The sequence below is a fragment of the Rattus norvegicus genome, chromosome X, assembly GCF_021556685.1.
Source record: "Rattus norvegicus strain SHRSP/BbbUtx chromosome X, alternate assembly SHRSP_T2T, whole genome shotgun sequence".
Classification (NCBI taxonomy): Eukaryota; Metazoa; Chordata; class Mammalia; order Rodentia; family Muridae; genus Rattus; species Rattus norvegicus.
In genome coordinates, this window is record NC_141554.1 from 136369478 (window position 1) to 136389073 (window position 19596).

Genomic DNA, 19596 nt, shown 5'->3' on the forward strand with positions numbered 1-19596 from the left:
GCCTCAATTCCTTCTTTCTTGCTCCCGCCCCTTCATCTCTTTCCTTTAGTTCCCCAGGCTAGCAGCAGCATCAGCCCGGGGAAAAGATTCCGTGGGGCAGCTGGGAGGGAAGCGTGGCATGAGCCCACGTGGAGACCTCCCGCACAGTGTTCTACCCCACCATGCTGCACTGTTCGGAGGCTCACAGCGTGCCCGGACCGAGAACAACAATATGTTTGCAACTTGAGGCAACAGTCCCTTTAGGTATCCTTTTCCTGGCAACCACCACCTAAGGGTAGGATCTGCTGAAAGGATTACTTGGGAAGCCATCTTCCCTCTCCAGGGCAGAAAAGCTGAGGTCTTCTCTTTGGAACCCCCTGTATTGAACGTGGTTTTCTGGGGTAGAGGTGGCTCACTAAGGTTTGTGTTACCAAGGGGACCAGTTTGGAGTGTTCTGAGCTTTGAACCCTTCTGGACCCAGTAATCAAGTTGAGATGATTACCTGATGTGTCACCGTGACTGTTCTTTCTGGAACTTGGTACTAGACAGGTTGAGGATGGGGTGGAGGGGACTTTGAGGTGGTTTTCACCACATCCTTTTGTACGACTATATGAGGACAACGGAAGGCCAGGACAATTGGCTTGTCTTTTTGGGTGGAAGCCAGAATTTCACCTCTGTTGCTTGGAATAGTCTTTCAACAAGATAGCTGAAGCCCTCAGGCTCAGGTAGGATGTGGAGGACAGCTTCAAGCTGGATTTCTGATGTCCAAAACACAAAACCTGTCCTTTCTTTTTGAGGGACATGATCTCTCTCTCTCTCTCTCTCTCTCTCTCTCTCTCTCTCTCTCTCTCTCCTCTCTCTCTCTCTCTTTTTCTCTTCGCTTAAGGAGTTAATTTATTTTACATTGCATGATAATTGAGACTAATCATGTGGGTGCTGGGAATCGAACCCTGGTCTTCTACCAGAGCGACAAGTGTTCCAAACACTGAGCCATCTCTCCAGTCCTAAGGGCGCATGATCCTTAAAACATCATTTATTAACTGGCAAATCACGGAACTAGCGTGTACACCCTCGTACCCGGCACAAAGTTTCCTCTTGTGCATGTGCATGGTGGGCAGCTCAGTGCAGAAGTTCCCAAGCTTCTGGGCTTATTTATGACACTGCACTTCTGGGCATGGTGCTGTCAAAGCCGTGGCTAGTGTGGAAATGACCATGGGCGAACTAACAGTAAGGGAGTGCTGTAAGGACAAGACTTTGGGCTTATATGGCGTGGGGGAGGCTTTCTGAAATGCTCTATTCACATCAAATTGAGAACCATCTTGGGTTACGGTAGTTATCCACCTGTCAGCTGTGCAAGGTGTTTGGTGAAGATTGGTGCTCTTAAATGGCTGAGTAGGAATGTGCACATAATGTCATGCCTGAGAAGGGTGACACTCAGCTTTCTTGCGGGTAGGCGGAGTGGATTCTGGGTTTAATACACACGTTACTTTAGGGGCTAAAAGAATGTCATATTTCAGGGACCAGTTTTGAAGATGTTGGTTCTCCATGAAGGGAAAATCAGGCAGGATAAATTTTCTAGGGTTTCTAGGTCCAGATATAACTTGATAGGTTAAAAAAAGGCTCAGTTGGGTGACGGTGGTGCACAGTATTAAACCTGGCACTTGGGGGGCAGAGGCAGGTGGATCTCTGAATTCAAAGCCAGCCTGGTCTACAGAGTGAAACAGAGTGGTCTACAGCCAGGGCTACACAGAGAAACCATGTCTCAGGGGGAAAAACAAAATGAAACCAAAGCAAAGCAAAGCAAACCAAACCAAAAGATTCAAAAGCCATAAAAGCTGATGATAGCCAGGTGTGGTGATGTATGCTATGCCCAATGCTAGTAAGGAGTACATTCTAGGCTTCTGTGGGACTCTTGTCTCAGAAACAAAACAACAAACTTCTAGTTCAGCCAAAGGGAGAGCAGAGTCACATGAGGAGACGTTTTCCAGGGGCTTCAGGTTCTCTTAGCATCTTCTCTAGGGCTCAGGAATGACAGGTAATGGAAACCATGGGCAGCTAAAACACAAAGAGATATTTTACACACACACACACACACACACACACACACACACACACACACACACACAGAGAGAGAGACAGAGAGAGAGACAGAGAGAGACAGAGAGAGAAAGAGAGACAGAGACAGAGAGAGACAGAGAGAGGGAGAGAGAGAGGGAGGGAGAGAGAGAGAGAGAGAGAGAGAGAGAGAGAGAGAGAGAGAGAGGTTAGAGCAGAGGTAGACAGATTATCTACCCTGTTACTTTCACGTTACAGATGGGTGCCTAGGAGAGTGGTCACCCAAGGCCCCCCAGGTAGCAGAACACTTAAATGCATGCATACTCTGTCCACTGTGCTCCACAGTCCTAGCAGAAAACACAGAGGCAGAGAGTACCTGCTGCAACCTGAGGAAGAAACACAGGGAGAATGGAAGCCAGTGCGCGTTGGCAGGAGGGAAACAAGAGAGTGAAAGGCTTGAAGAAAATGGAAGAGAGGTGTGGAACCAGGCTAGGTAGAAGGACTTCAGACTCTATCTTCCACTGAGCCTAGTTTACTCTGTGTTTTGTTTATAGGGAAGGACAGAGCAGGTTTAGCCAGAAAAAGGTTTAGTGTGTGACACAGGAGGATAATAAAGCAATGTGAGAGGCAATGAGGTTTCATTTGACGTTCACACAGTATACTCCCAGCACTTGTGTTGTGGTGGCAGTCCCTTTTGGCGTGTCTATGTCTGCCACCTGGTTATAAAGCCACTGAAGGCAGGGCCTATACATGACTCATTCCTTATCACCAGGATTAACTTGACATGGAGGAGTTGTCGAAAAGGCTTAACAAAGGTTCCACAATGAATACATTTCTGCGTGTATTTCCAAATTCAACACCCATATTAGCTGCTCCCCACTCAGAGCTCTGGGTACCTCTGCCAATGGCGAGACATTCTAGATGGGAACCTGCCTGAGGATGTGGCTCCTGGGCTTTCCTCACCCGACATACACACCTAGAAGGCTCCTCCTGGACTATGAAGGTCGATCCAGAAAGGGCAAGACTGGTAGTGGTCCTGCTGAGGAGTTCATTTTTGTCTCCAAATTGTCAGCATTTCCTGGCCAAGGCCCAGGAGAACAGCCTTATGGTGGAATGGGTTGTGTCTATTGCTCATTGCAGCCAGGAAAGTGACAGAACACAGGAGCCAAGAGAGTGTCGTAAAGGATTTAGAGGATGTTGGTTGGGGAAAGGTTTAAGGAAGCTGAGCTTTGCTCTGGACTAGCTGCTGCCAGGAAACAGGAGTCATCCCGTGATTGGTTTGACTTTATTTATATTTGAGACAGGGTCTCATTAGTAGCTCTGTCTGTCCCCGAACTCACTAGTTCACAACAGAGAGATCCACCTGCCTCTGTCTCCCAAGTGCTGAGGTTAAGGGTCTAGATTACCACACCCATGCTGGGTTGGCTATTTTAACAAGTCTTATCAAGTAGCAGGGTAGAGTAGAGCAAGACTGAAGCTATGATGGGTAATGAAGTAGCAGTCACTTAGATTACTCAGGCTCAGGTATATTTGGTCATTTCCTGTGGTTTCCAAGACACTCCTGTTTTTGCCTGCAGGCCCATAATATAGAAGTCTCTTTCTTGTCTAGATTCATCATGGTCACGCAAAGCCTTGCGTGAGGCCAATGTTCTTTATGTTCAAAACAGTACTTGGACCTATGAATGCCAGGTCAGTTACTAGCCATAACAAGGCCTTCCCGATAGTATTGAGTCAGCTTCCGGGTGTCAAGGGTATTTTCCCTTCTCAAACTGTCTGTTTTGAGATGATCTCTGGTTTACAACCATGGTTTGGCAGTCCAGTATCTCAGTATTTAGACCCTCCCTGTACTATGACCCAGTCACACCCATATGCAGAACCAGCCAGGCTGGGAGACGTCATTACTGGCTTGGGCTATATGTATCTGTGTGTGGTATTGTGTATATGTGTCTGCGACCACTAGAAATTCTCTGATAAGATAGGAATGAAGCCAGAGGTAGACCTACTTCTTCTACTCTGGTCTCAGCAGGACTTTCCCTCTGCCCAATGCGTGAGGTGTTAGGATGGAATCCCAACAATCTCTTGGACAGCTAGGGTACTCTGTTTGGGTGGAGTCAGTGAAGGACGGATGGAAGGGATATTGCAGCAGCCAAATCTGAGAGGAACGGGAAAGGGAAGAGGTAGCCTTGGAAGGGAGGGGAGAGTTCCTTTGTATAAATGGGTCTCTAGAGAAGCTGCTGGTTTTCCTTCAAGGAAGCAGCCTGCAGTAGGTCACTGTTGTGTCCCTCCCCTCATCCCTTTCTGTCCGAAGTCTCCTGTCTCCAAAACAGGCCTTGTTGATTACAATAAAAATTAAAAATAAACCACATGTGTTGACCTCATCCTTCATAGAGAGGCTTAATCTGACCCCTTTCAAATCAAGTGAACCTCCTCTTGGTTGTATCTTGCCAGGCTTAAAATATTAGCACATCTGGTGTCATGCCTTAAGGGTAGCCAAGCAGCAATAAGAGGTGGCAAGGTACCATCTGATAACATTTGGAAAAGGGCAAAAGGAACAGGGTTGAATTTAAGAGGATGGGTTCCAAATACTTGGTATTCTGGCAAGGCTCTGACTTTTCATCCCAGGGCATGTCTTACCCTTCCTGTATTGTGGTATATATGGCCTGGCTAATGATAGAGGTGCTACTTGAGGCTAAACCTCAACTGGCACTGCGTTTTTCTGTGAAGTTAGAAATCAGACTCTGTGATCTTCCATGGCCTAGGTTGATTAAATGAATCCTGGGCAGAGGGCAACTTATGGCACTAGGTGAGGCGATAGGGGTTGAACATCCTTTCGTAAACAATCAGAATTACAAAGATCAGAGCCTGTAAGAGGCTCATTTTACAATCAAACCTGTTACCTAATATCATTCAATAAACCAAGGAAGGACTCTTTCAATACTCTGCCTGAGCTTTCTGGCTTATGGCATATGGTCAACAGCTTGGAGTGGAAGGGGGGCAGTTTGTGCTCTGGGATAGCCAGCAATTCCTTCAGAATGACATAAAGACCAGTGGCTATGGGTTGAGGGTATGGATCAATCAACAGCAGCCAAGGCTCTGGGCTCTATAGCTTGCATGGGAGGTGAAGAGAGAAATATCATTACCCTGATTTGAAAATTATAGAACAGGGGCTGGAGAGATGGCACAGTGGTTAAGAGCACAGGTCCTGAGTTCTATTCCCAGCACCCACGTGGTGGCTCACAACCATCTACAAAGGGATCTGATGCTGTCTTCTGGTGAGTCTGAAGACAGCTACAGTGTACTCATATACATTAAATGAATAACACTTTTTTTTTTTGGTTCTTTTTATCGGAGCTGGGGACCGAACCCAGGGCCTTGCGCTTCCTAGGCAAGCGCTCTACCACTGAGCTAAATCCCCAGCCCCATGAATAACATTTCAAAACGAAAACTATAGAATGTGTATACATAAACCAAAACATCACAAACCATTTTTCTTTTGATGTATCAGCTTTAAAAATTAATTTAAGAAAATTTCAAAGAACAATTACTCTGTTCCCCTTTTTGTTTTGTGTTTGTCTGTTTGTTTTTGAGACAGAGCATTACTGCATACTTCTGTCTATCTTGTACTTCACTTTGTAGACCAGGCTGGCCTCTAACTCCCAAAGACCCACCTGCCTTTGCCTCCTGAGTGCTGGGATTAAGACTGTGCACCACCACACTCATAGATGGAAGGAAGCTAGAAATAAATTAGCTGAAAGTAGAATTAGTACTGGAAGCTGGAAAATGCGGGAGTGGAGAAAGGGGTTAGGACTTACACTGGACCATTTTAATATACATAAAACGAGTTACCCAAAGAGTAGACCTGGGGAGATGCTCAGGAGGTAAAGGTGCTTGTTGCTAAGCCTGACGACCTGAGTTTGATTCCCATGACTCACATGGTGAACTGACTCCAGAAACTTGCTTTCTCACCTCACACAAGCCATGGCATGTTACATGTACAATAGATATGTGTAGTGAGAATTTTTAACATGTTAAAAAGAATAATAAAGATTAAGGTAATAATTGCAATTGGAACTCAGAGATAAGAGAAATCATACATGGACACTAGTCCAAGGCAGGGTTTAATTTGGGCTGAAAGAGGAAATGGAAGGGGAACGGCATTTTATATGTAGTAGGAAGGAAACAGGGTTTAGAGAGCATCATGTCAGATGTGAGTGTATTTGTATGCGCACGTGAGTACATTTTATAAAAGTTACGAGATGGGGCTGGAGAGATGGCTCAGAGGTGAAGAGCACTGTCTGCTCTTCCAGAGGTCCTGAGTTCAATTCCCAGCAACCACATGGTGGCTCACAACCATCTGTAATGAGATCTGATGCCCTCTTCAGCAGAAAGCTGTATGATGTATACATAATAAATAAATGTTTAAAAAAAGTTCCGAGAACGACCAGGGGTGGTGGAACATATATTTACTTCCAGCACTCGGGAGACAGAGAGAGGTAAATCTATGAGTTTGAGGCCATCATGGTCTACATAGAGTTTCAGGCCAGCCAGGGCCAGTCTCGAAAATAAAACCATAAAAATAAAGTCATGAGACAGGATGTGGGCAAGAAGGGTGAGCTAAGATCATGGACTGTTATAAGATACTTTGGCATTGATGTGTTGGTGACAGGCACTTTTTATTAAAGATTTATTTATTTCATGTATGTGGGTACTGTCGCTGATTTCAGACACACCACAAGAGGGCACTCCATGCCCATTACAGATGGCTGCGAGCCACCATGTGGTTGCTGGGAATTGAACTCAGGACCTCTGGAAGAGTCAGCTCTTAACCGCTGAGCCATCTCTCCAGCTCAAACAGGCACTTTTTGAAACAGCTGTGTAGCCTTCCCTCGCCTGGACTTCATTATTCATTCCAGGCTGGTTTCCAACTCAGAAGTGTCTTCTGATGCTCAGAGTCAAGGTGTGGACCATTATGTGCAACGGAGCTCCTTTATTTTCTCAAGTATATGGTGATATCTATATGCATCAATATTCACATATGTGTGAGTATACATTTGGAGGTGGCATGCCCGCATGTGGACATGCATGTGAAGGCCAAGGGCTAAAGTCAGGAGTCTTCTTCAATCTAGTTCATTCACTGGGGCAGGGACTCTCAGGTAAACCTACAACTTGTTGACACAGGTAATCAGTTAGCTAATTTGCTCCAGAAATTCTGCCACCACCTCAAGACCACTGGACTATAGGGTGTCAACACAGCTACCTGGAATTTCCATGGGTACCCGTGATGATCCAGGCCCTCAGGCTTACTGCCTGTGTGGCCAGCACTTTATTTATTTATTTATTTTTTGGTTCTTTTTTTCGGAGCTGGGGACCGAACCCAGGGCCTTGCGCTTCCTAGGCAAGTGCTCTACCACTGAGCTAAATCCCCAACCCCATGGCCAGCACTTTATTGACTGATTCTTTTTTTTTTTTTTTGACCCAATTGGTAAGATATAATTGCCCACCTAAACATACAAAACCCAATACCATCCATCCCTTAAGAACATTTGTAACTACCTGTAAAGGTACAGCGTGGAATCTTAATGTCACCTGCCATATTGTCCTGGCACGGCTTGTCTATTGACTGATTCTTACCCCAGCCCCACTGTACATTTTTTTGACTGGCTGGTTTAAAACTTGCTATATAGACCAAACTGGCCACAAACTCAATAGCCTCTGACTTTCGGTACTGGCCTTAAAACCAGGTATCACTGTCATATTTTATACATTTAACAATGATGGCATCGGGGTTGGGATTTAGCTCAGTGGTAGAGCGCTTGCCTAGGAAGCGCAAGGCCCTGGGTTCGGTCCCCAGCTCCGAAAAAAAGAACCAAAAAAAAAAAAAAAAAAGAAAAACAAACAATGATGGCATCTACCTAGCTCACTGAAGTCAATGAACATTGATTTGATGGAATAAGTCACTTAATTTTTAGTTCACTGAATTACAGTGACACAAAAACAGCTGCCAGAGAATTAAACTGAAATATCAATATCATAAGAACAAATAAAAATCTGACTTTTTTTTTTTAAAAAAAGACAGGTTCCCTATGTAGCCCTGGCTGGCATGCATCTTGCAATGTAGACCAGGTGGGCCTCTCACCTACTGAGGCTATGTGCTTTTTTAAAATGGAACTCAGTGAATCCTGATGAAGAGGGAGAGGAAGGATTGAAGGAGCCAGAGGGTCAAGACTATCACACGAAAGCCACAGAATCAATAAACCTGTACTCATCGGGGCTCAGAGACTGAACCTACAATCAGGGAGCCTGCACAGGTCTAACCTAGGTCTTCTGCATATATATTATCGTTGTGTTGCTTGGTATCTTTGTGGGAGTCCTAACAGAGGGAGCCTGCTTTTGGGACCCTTTCCTCTTACTGGGTTGCCTGGCCCTGCCTTAATATGAGGGGAGGTACCTATTCTTTTTTTTTTTTTTTTTGGTTCTTTTTTTCCGGAGCTGGGGACCGAACCCAGGGCCTTGCGCTTCCTAGGTAAGCGCTCTACCACTGAGCTAAATCCCCAACCCCGGAGGTACCTATTCTTACAACTTCATCTGCCATGTTTGGTTGATATTCATCGGAGGCTTGCCCTTTTCTGAAGGGAAATGGAGAAGAGGATGGGGGAGAAAAGATGTAATAAATGAGAGAATCAATCAACCAGCCAACAAATCAATCAATCAATCGATTTTGAAATGTCCTACCCCATCTATGTAAGTATCAGATACTACTGAATAATTTCTACCTTATAGGGTACTGAAGAAATGTCTATATACCAGTTGGATATGTCATGAATCAGATCATGATTCACTAAACCTGTTTCCACATAATAAACCTGGGTTGGGGATTTAGCTCAGTGGTAGAACGCTTGCCTAGGAAGCGCAAGGCCCTGGGTTCGGTCCCCAGCTCCGAAAAAAAGAACCAAAAAAAAAAAAAAAAAAAAAAAGAACCTGTCTAGTGTAGATAATTCCTGTAGTCAAACATGGCCTGTTCTGGTATTCAGAAGGGATGCAACTGTAAATTTCCTTTAATATTTAGTTGCTTTTTTAATCAGGCAAGTTGGACTGGAGAGATGGCTCAGCAGTTAAAGAGTACTGGCTGCTCCTTTCTCGGGGTCTCAGGTTCAATTCCTAGCACCCACATGGTGGCTCACTACTGTCTACAATCCTAGTGTCAGGGATTGTAACACCCTCACATAGCCATACATGCAGGCAGAACACCAACATATATGAAATAAATCAAGTAAGTTATAAAACCTCAGGCAAGTAGCAATTTTCTGGTTACAGAGATATTCGTAACTGCATTCTCAATGCTGTGCTGTCGAGGACAGAACATGGGACTTTACACACGCTACAAAAGTGTTCTACCATTGAGCTGACTGACAGAGCACTATTAAAAAGTAGTAAAAACATTCTCTTGATGGAAATAGATTTTACTTAAAAATTTTTTTTAAGATTTACTTATTATATAAGTACACTGTAGCTGTCTTCAGACACACACTAAAAGGTGGCATCAGATCCCATTACAGATGGTTGTGATCCATCAGATGGTTGCTGGGAATTGAACTCAGGACCTCTAGAAGAACAGTCAGTGCTCTTAACCACTGAGCCATCTCTTCAGTTTCACTTTAATTTTTTTTAACTTATTTACTTTCAATGCTGGGAATTGAACAGAGTTTTTCCTATATTCTAAGCATACATTCTAACACTGGGTTACCATTGAGAAAATGAGATTCAATTTTAGCAGTTATGTAATTTAGTTGGGCCTTATGGTATCGTCCTATAATCATAGCTACTAAAGAGGCTACGGCAGTTAGGATTACAGGTCCAAGGCCTGCTTGGGATATAGTAAGTTCAAGGTCACTCTGGGCAACTCATGAGACTGGTTTGAAATAAAAGCAAGGGCTGGAGCGATAGCTCAGTAGCTAAGAGCACTGACTGCTCTTTCAGAGGTCCTGAGTTCAAATCCAGCAATCACAGGGTGGCTCACAACCATCTGTAATGGGATCTGATGCCCTCTTCTGGTGTGTCTGAAGACAGCTACAGGGTACTTACATATAATAATAAATAAATCTTTAAAAAAGAAGAAATAAAAGCAAAAAAGGGAGACAGGATGTAGCTCAGTTGTAGACTATTTGCTTAGAATGTACTATACATGCATGCACGCGCGCGCGCACACACACACACACACACACACACACACACACACACACACACACACACACACACACACACACCCCAATCCAATTCTGGAGCAGTTAGTTGTTCAATGTAAAGCTGAGTGTTTCACATTATTTGCTCGCCCATTCTTGCTTCTGCAGATATGACCATGAGCAAGACCTTAATGTCACAGTGCCTGCTTCCAGAAAGCCATGCCGCAGTAGTGAGAAAGAAATAGGCTTGGGTTCAATTCAATATGATCTTCATAGAAAACAGTGAACTTGTCTGTGAAGTAGAGCTCAAGCTGGGCATGGTAGTGCACACCCTTCATGCCAGCATTTGGGAAACAGAGGTGAGCGTCTCATGGAGCCAACATGTTCTACACAGCAAATTCTAGCCCAGAAGAGCTACAGTGAGACCCTACTTGAAAAAAAACCCCAAAACCCCAATCAAATCCTTTCCTTCTTTCTTTATGGGGCTCAGTGGTTAAGAGCATTGGTTGCTCTTATAGGGGACCAGTGGTTAATTCCCAGCACCCATATGGTGGCTCAGAACAGGATGTAACTCCAGTCCAAGGGGATCTACCACCCATTTCTGACTTCCAGAGGCACAAGGCACACAAGTTGTACAGATATATGTATACGCAAAAGACCCATACATATAAAATAAAATCCATGTTGTGGGCTGAGAGGTATGCGGGCCAAGATTAGAGAGCTGACTGTAGTTTAGTGTAGATTGTTTGATACATGTCAGCTTGCTCATACGCATACACTTCCCCTTTCATCTACTTATCCCCTTTAAAATAAAACAACCACACTGAAAAGAATCAGATTTTAATTTGTGATGTGCATTTATACAGATGAAAATATTCACAGAGGCTTGTTCGATTCCTGCTCCTACATAAAGAAAAAGTATGCTGAATAAAAAATGTTCTTTTATCCACCCATTCCCTGTCAGGGATGGAAAAGTGCTTGTGTATTCCATGATAGGGATTCAATCTTCATGAATGTTGAAGAGTTTGGCTACTTCATTGAGGTCTTCATGTTGCTCACCGTCTTTAATGATCTGAGGGATAGAGTAACAATAGGTTCTTAACTCATTCCATGTGCACCCTTGTCCTGGCCCACACAATGGGGCTGCCTGACCCGCAAACTGGGCTAGTCTCCAGTTACACATTGGGAGGGATTGTGGGAAGAGCCTTCTACTAACCCCAAATGAGCAGCTTGACAACCCTCAGGCTGCCCAGCCAAGTTTCAAGTAAAAAAAAATGTTTCTGAGGCAAGGCTATGCCTTTGTTTTGCTTAAGTACAATGTGACCTTGGCGGACAATGCACCTCAGGCACCTGGTGAAGTCCCAGGAATGAACAACCCCCTCCCTCACCTCCTCTAAGGGCGCAGACAGGTACCCACCTTCCTTGCAATCGGCATTCGGTTAAAGACGTTCCATAGCACAATCCCCACCACAACTTTGTCCCTGAGGTAGAAGATGACACCTTTGCCGTAGTCCTCCCCTTCAACAGGGACCTGTGGGACTGCAGGGTCACTGGGAGGGATTGTGATTTCAGAAGCTTCAGACTCTGTCTCACTCTCCGAACGGATACCAGTTCCTGTGGCCAATTCCACAAATATAAAACCAAAGTTGAATCATTTTGAGCTTGAAAAATTCTAGAAGGGGAGTGTCTTTGTATGCATGTGTATAAGTACACGTGTATGTGCATATAACAACCTTGGCGTCACCTCAGGATTGCTTTAGTTTTTGAGAGAGGGTCTTTCTCAGTGGCCTGGAACTCCCTAAACAGGCGAGGCTGGCTGGCCAGCAAGTCCCAGCAAACCTGTCCCCAGGGCTGGAATTACAATCATGTACCACTCCATCCATCTTGGGGATTGAACCCAGCTCCTCATATTTGCAATGTCAGCACTGTTCTCAACTGAGATATTTACCCAGCCTAGACAGTTTCTTTTGAAATTGGCTTCAAGCTACTTCTACATATGTTTTTTTCCCTTTTCAATATTTCTCAGGGTATTTTCTTGCCATGTTTGATTATCAGAGCCAAGGGAATTTCTTTTTTGCTATGTCCTGGGCAGTGCTGAACTTCACTTTATACTTTCTTACTTTACTACTTCACTTACATTTTATGCTGTAGACATTTCCAGGTATCTGGATCTTTCCAAACTATAAAGTAAGTTTGAACCCATTTTCTCATAAGCATGATTGTACTGGTTTGGGTCCTCCTCCCTCCCCACTCCTCCCCGCCTCTGTGTGTGTGTGTGTGTGTGTGTGTGTGTGTGTGTGTGTGTGTGTGTGTGTGTGTGTGTGTGTGTGTGTGTGTGTGTTTGATATAAGGTAGAGTCATCTGAGAATATCTGACTCCATCAGATTGGCCATTTTCCTGATTAATGATTGAGGTGGGTGGGCCCAGCCCACAAGCAGGTACTGAGGATTCCACCCCTGGCTATTGGTTCTTCCTTGTTATCATCGGCTAACTAAGCCTTGGGGAATTAAGCCCACAAGCATCTTTACTCCACGGTCTCTGCTTTAGTTCCTGTGGGGCTCCACTAAGTGGTAAATTGTGACCAGGACATTTAGGCTGAATAAACTGTCCGTCCAAATGGCATGGTCTCTTATCACAGAAATAGAAAGCAAACTAGGACAATGATTCAGAATAGTAACCACTAGCCACACACAGCTATTTAAATAATAAAAATTGTTTGTAATTAAATAAACCATGGAATTCAGGGTTTTCTTCTTTTCTAAGGCAGGGTCTCAAGTAGATCAGGCTGACCTTGAACTTACAGATAATGCCGTTTTCTCCTTCTTAAAAAGTGACTTGTCCATGAAACATATCCAGCAAAAAAGATGGTTAAATTACTTAAGCCAAGGTCATGGAATGAGGCCAAGGAGCTAATGAAAGAGATGCGTGTAGGAGGAAAGCCCACTCCAAGAGTGCTGCCTCCTATCTGAAGCACACCTGACAACTGCAATTACAGTCAGCTTAAAAACTTAGCCCGGGGTTGGGGATTTAGCTCAGTGGTAGAGGCCCTGGGTTCGGTCCCCAGTTCCAAAAAAAAGAAAGAGAAAAAAAGAAAAAAAAAAACAAAACAAGAACTCCTTAGCCCAATTCTTTACTTCCCAGGGTACGGAGAAGGCAGCAGGCCCTAAGCTGAGACGCTCACCTGGTTCTTGAGATTATTATGGAGCAGGAAATTTTAAGAAGAAAAATTTAGGTTTGCTTCATTACTTAGATTCTTTCATCCCCAAGAGACAAACTAGAGTCACTGAGCAGTATGCTGCCCACTGTCTAGGATGGATACCTATAATGGGAGTCTCTGCTTTCACCAGGATCTTGGAGCAGCAAAGTGTGGAAAGTCTGGGTTTGCTTACTTTTTTAAAAAGCACAATAATGAGGCTTTGCGGGGTTGGGGATTTAGCTCAGTGGTAGAGCGCTTGCCTAGCAAGCGCAAGGCCCTGGGTTCGGTCCCCAGCTCCGAAAAAAAAAAGAAAAGAGAAAAAAAAAATAATGAGGCTTTGGAATGGCAGCATCCTCTGGCCCATACAGAATCACCTTGTTCAGGAGAACTCAGGCCCACTGCTTCTCAACATTCTTCCTAGAGAGGTAGTCGGGCTTCCTTACCTGACTGCTCTGTGGCAGATTTTGGGTTGTCTTGTGCAGTTGCTTTTGCAAAAACACCAACTGTGGGCAAACTACTATCCACCAGACCAATAGCTTCATAGCCAACATCAGGACCCAAATCACTCCTATGGGAGCAAAGAGAAGACATTTTGTCAAAGGACCGCAGGGAATGGCAAACAGATTTACTGTTACCAGGACATCCTAGAACATGCATGACATAGCAGGATTATTTCAAATAACATTGTTTCCCCTCAAGAAGCTGCTATACACATCACACCTATATAACAATGACTTAAATTTCCTGAATTTTGTGATTTTTTTTCTTTTTTTCGGAGCTGGGGACCAAACCCAGGGCCTTGCGCTTCAAGTGCTCTACCACTGAGCTAAATCCCCAACCCCCTAATTTTATGATTTTTATCCATAACACATATGGTGTGGTATACGTTCCCAACTTTTTTGTTTGTTTATTTTCAAGACAAGCTCTTATTGTGTAGCCCTGGATGTCTTGGAACTAGCTCTGTAGACAAGGTTAGCCTTGAACTCATACAGGTCTGTCTGCCTGTGTCTCCTGAGTGCTGCGACTGTAGACATGCACCACCGTTTGGCCCAGGTTTCCTACTTTTGATACTCTCTGCTTTTCTTTTTTTTTTCTTTTCTTTTCTTTTTTTTTTTTTTTTGGTTCTTTTTTTTGGAGCTGGGGACCGAACCCAGGGCCTTGCGCTTCCTAGGTAAGCGCTCTACCACTGAGCTAAATCCCCAGCCCCCTCCCTGCTTTTCTTTAACTCACATTAAAACTGACATTTTGGAACTTTAAAATGTGTCCTATTTGAGGAAATTTGGAATCTAATGATTATTTTATTATTAACAGAGTTCTACTCCATTGTTTTCACATGGAGTGACTTTCTTTCTTCCTCCTTTCCTTCTTATGCGTGTATTCATGGATATATGCATGTGTATGGTCCAGGTGGAGGTCAGGAGACAATTTGTGGGAGTGGGGTCTCTTTACCATGTAGATCCTAAGAGCAACAAATGGATTTTTACTCGCTGAGCCACCTCATTGTGACTCCCTTTATATACATCTTTCTTAATATGCCATGCACTATGCAGACTATTCTAGCAACAGGCACATCATTATGCTTTGGGGTATAATCTAAGATACTGCTTCCGCTAGTATATGTTTTATCTTCTTTGCTACAATAGCTCATTCAATTTAGTATGTTCAGGGAAGAATCAATAACAGACCCTTAGAATCTATACCTAAGCCTGGATAACTATATAATTACAGACTCATTTTTTCCTAAGTGTGTTGTGTGCACTGACCAACAAACCTGTTACATTTTGGTGGTTCCCATATAAAACCATGTGTGACTGTCCTATAAAGTATTTCTTTTCTTTTTTTTTTTTTTTTTGGAGCTGAGTACGGAACCCAGGGCCTTGAGCTTGCTAGGCAAGCGCTCTACCACTGAGCTAAATCCCCAACCCCCTATAAAGTATTTCTATTAGCTGTGAATATCTCCAACATCCACAAGTCTTCTGAAACCTTGAGGCTTTTATTTCTGTACCCCATATTTCCATAGTTTTAGAGTGCTGGACACTGGGCCCAGGAAACTATCCATGCTAACTGTTCTACCACTAAACTATGCTCCTGTTCCTTTAATATGAGACACAATCCGACTAGATGGTTCCACACTAAACTCAAACTTGAGGTTCTCCTGCTCCAGCTCCCTACTCAGTAGGTAGGATTATAGTTAGGCAGAGTTCCAGCTTATCTTTTAATTAAAAATCAAGATCAAAGAGTACTAAATAGGGTTAGCCCTGAGGACTTGAGAAGGTTTAGTACTAATTACTACTAATCAACTAATCAATAAACCACACTCTCTCCCTTTTTCCTTTTAGAGACAGTATGAGTTTTGCGTTTTGGGGGGTTGGGGTTTGTTTTTGTATTGTTTTTTGGTGTTTTTGCTTTTGTCTTTTTATGTATCTGGTGTTTTGCCAATGGGTTTTCTATCACACCCATGCCTGCCACCCGTGGAGGCCAGAAGGGTGTATTGGATCATGGCCCACTCATAATGTTTTAAAATTCAAACAACTGTCCTATATGCGTGTGATTTTTTTAAAAAATTGCTGTAATAGGGCCTTACTATATAGGCCTAGCTAGCCTGAAATGGCTAAATCAGGCTGGCCTTGAACTTACAGAAATCTGCCTGCCTCTGTTTCCCAAGCGCTGAAATTAAAGGCATATGCCACCATTCCTGGCAAATTGCTGATTTTAAAGGTTACATGAATGGGCTTTTTCTCTAAGCATGTTGGGACCACTGGGGATACTAGTAAATAATAATTAGAATACACTGCTGCCTGTTCTTAAGGCTGTATTTCTGTACTAACTTCTATCATCCAAAGTCTTAGTTTTCCAAAAGCACTGGTGCAATTGCTATACATTTTACGCATGTAAACAGGGTACTTTTATTCAATATAACCCCTTAGGGGCAGAAGGTATGGACATGAGGTGGAATTTTTCCCTTCTGTAGAAAGGTAAATGGACTACAAGGAAACCAAATCACCAACCAAATTAAAAAAAAAAATAGACCTCTGTATTTTGAGCTCATTAATACAGAGTTCTAACCAGTTATGTCACCAAGGGACAAAACTATTACCAGAACATTGACTGATGCCAGTATGGCTTAGCAGCTCCAGTCATATTTTCTCCAGCCAGTCTTCCACTCACAACAGCGTGATCATGATGTTCTACTCTCCTTCGACCCAACTTTATATCATAGAAGCATGCAGCATCTCCTGCCTTCAGAAACAAAATATGGAAACAATGCATTAAAAAAAAAACGAGTTAAAGGCAGAATATAAACTTTGGGCCCCAAAGGACCTTGCAATGTTAATGTTTCCCATCTACAAGTTAGAATCATTTCTAACAAGATTCTATTTTTTAAAAGAAAGATTTATTTATTTTATGTATGTCAGTACACTGTAGCTGTCTTCAGACACACCAGAAGAGGGCATCAGGTCTCATTACAGATGGTCGTGAGACACCATGTGGTTGCTGGGAATTGAACTCAGGACCTCTGGAAGGGCAGTCAGTGCTCTTAACCACTGAGCCATCTCTTCATCCTGAGACACTATTTTTGAAGAAAACAAACTATCTTAAATCTTCTTTCCTTCATGTATGCCTATTTCTCCCCATTTGGTTATAGCAGATGGGTTGCTTAGTAATGGAGTATTGAAGACTACTCTTTTCATTATTTTGGAGACAGGGTCTCTCTCTCTACAGCCCAGGCTGGCCTCAAACCACTAATTCTCTTGTGTCAGCCTCCCCAGTGCGGGGATCACAAGTCTTCATCACCACATTCACCCCACAATACTCTTTTTCTCTATGTGGAAAGCAGTTTTCAGATGTGACTACCTATTGCCTAGAAATCTTTACTAAGAGAAGTTTTTTCCACTATTTAGTAGTCGGTCACTATGTGGTTATGGAGTGTTTATTATTTACAAAAGCTGGGTTCTTGTACATGGGTTGGTGAGATAAAAGCGGCATGAGCCTTTCCCACAGGGAGTGTAGAACCTGGTACAGGAAAGATATAGCATTGTTCTTAACAACAAGGCAATGTAAACAAGTACCTTGCCCTAAAAGAGGTATAGGTTCAACAAGCTAAGTGCTTCAGAGAACCCTCAGCTAGGGGTGAACAGGGCCAGCTTCATGCAGGATGTGGTATTTGAGCTCTTCAACTCTTGTTCATTTTTTATAGCTATTCAGACTCCCTCAAAGCAACCTAAAAATCCAGTAAGTGAACAACGGCAAAGTAAACTATCAAGTCCATTTAATGAGATATTATGTAATCATTAAACTGTTTACAGAGTCTGAAGCAACAAGTCTGAAAACACTTTTATAATGTTAAGGGAAAATAGCAGAATACAAATGTTTATATATAATAGGCTCACCTCAACCACATAAAACGAGGAGTGAAAAACCCTTATGTTCAAGAAAACAAAGGGAAGGAAACAAACTAAAACATTCTGGTTGCTACAGGTGACTGACCCTCTTTCCTCTTTCTCTGTGTTTTCTACAATGAATACATAGTACAATAGGCAAAAAAAAATCCCAGACATTGGAGGAGGAAAATATCCTTTCCCAGCACCTATGGCCTTAGTTACAGAATCCATAAGCAAACAATACATTGCAGTGTTCTAGCAAAGAGGAAGTTACCTCATAGTTTCTACATATGAATATCTTGGTTTTGTCCTAATAGGTTTTAAAAATAGCTGAAAATAGTACTCAAGAAAACTGAAAACAGAATGACGTTCCTTTCTAGGGAGCACATTGGGAAAGTGCTTCACCCTACATTCTCTGGACTTTGAGCTATGGGAACAGGATGGTATGTCTCAGAGCTGGAACTATAGAATTGTTAAGAGTTCAGTTCATAAAGCTTCTCACTCCTCCAGAGCCTGCAGATGGGGCCATAGGTGCTCTTCTAAAACAAGCACTTCACGAGTTTCTAGTGTCTGTCCTTGGCCATCGAACACTTTGACTCTATTTGGCTAAGCTATTGCTGAACCGGGTTTACTCGCTTGCTTACTTTTCTTCTTTGCTACTGAGCTTTAGCACTTGGCCAGACTCACCTACAGGCTAGGAGCAATGAATGGCACCAGGTTATGCTGCAGCACACTTACCACCCAGATGTTAGAACGTGCTTGGAGCTCTGCATTTACCCGGAAGCCACCAAAATCGGAATCTATTTCCAGCCCACCAGTCTTGGCCAACTCGACATTGGGTTCTAGGCCCACAGCTGTTACTATGTGGTCAGTTTCTACCTGAAAGGAAAAAGCGACCCAGTTGATTAGCAGCTTTTACTGATGCTCCTTCACATCCCACTGTTGTATCACATTAAAAACCAGACTTTCAAAAAGTTAATGTCCTCAGGAGCCAAACTTGGGCTTTCTCTATCAAGGGTCTGGGGTGTAGCTCAGTGGTAGAATGCTTTTGTAGAAAAAAAATAAAAATAAAGAAAATAGTATTAGAGCTTCAAAACTAATCATAGGTTAACTTACTTCCAGTAAAGAGACTTTAAGCTCTCCTTTTATAAGAACTCCCAAGCCCCATGCATATTCCATATCACCTGAACAGAAATCTGCTACCCTAGGAAGGACTAAAGACTAACACATTTGGGAATAAGCTAAGGAAAACAGTTCACATTGTGTCCACTCTAGTTCTCATCACTCTATTTTGATAGAGGGATGTTAATTCTGAGAATTGGCAGATGTTAATGGTGGCTGCTAAGAAAACAAATCAGTGAGTCAAGTAAAGAAATGAGAATAAGGAAATGGAAAGGAAGGACTGGAAGGCCTTCTGGCATTCTGTCTCTTCCTCCTTACCTTCCTTCCGTCCTTTAGCTTAATGAGTAACTTGCCACCGCTGACTCCAACTGATTGTACAATTGCATTGGGCATCACTTTCACTCCCTCTGTAAGGGAAAATGAGACCCAAAACTGAACTCATAAGCCTGGGACCTCTGTGAAGAATAAGGAAGCTGGCAGGAGGCCTCCTGTGTGGTAAACATCAGCTATCCTCAGATGCATGCAGCTTTGAGGAACCAACCACAAGAACCTACATACACAGTCCATTTTTAGCATGGCTGGGAATGTGGGCTTCAGATTCTGAATGCCAGTGACCTTGTCTGACTGAGTAACGGTGAAACATTTTCTCTGCCAGGTGTCAGGAATTATGTCAAGGGAAGAG

At 43.3% G+C, this 19596-nt stretch overlaps 1 protein-coding gene across 4 annotated transcripts in view; it reads right to left on the reverse strand.

The window, feature by feature from the left end:
• Window positions 1-11038: 11038 nt before the first annotated feature.
• Aifm1 (apoptosis inducing factor, mitochondria associated 1) overlaps window positions 11039-19596 on the reverse strand; it is a 39141-nt gene continuing 30583 nt past the window's right edge. For all 4 annotated transcript variants that reach the window (NM_031356.2, XM_087600866.1, XM_087600864.1 and 1 more), the window contains 6 exons: window positions 19233-19321; window positions 18531-18671; window positions 16508-16650; window positions 13854-13978; window positions 11632-11828; window positions 11039-11286 (listed from right to left, as the gene is read on the reverse strand). In NM_031356.2, coding sequence (NP_112646.1) covers window positions 11215-11286; window positions 11632-11828; window positions 13854-13978; window positions 16508-16650; window positions 18531-18671; window positions 19233-19321 — 767 coding nt within the window. In that variant the 3' untranslated portion in view covers window positions 11039-11214. The remainder of the gene's footprint in view (window positions 11287-11631; window positions 11829-13853; window positions 13979-16507; window positions 16651-18530; window positions 18672-19232; window positions 19322-19596) is intronic.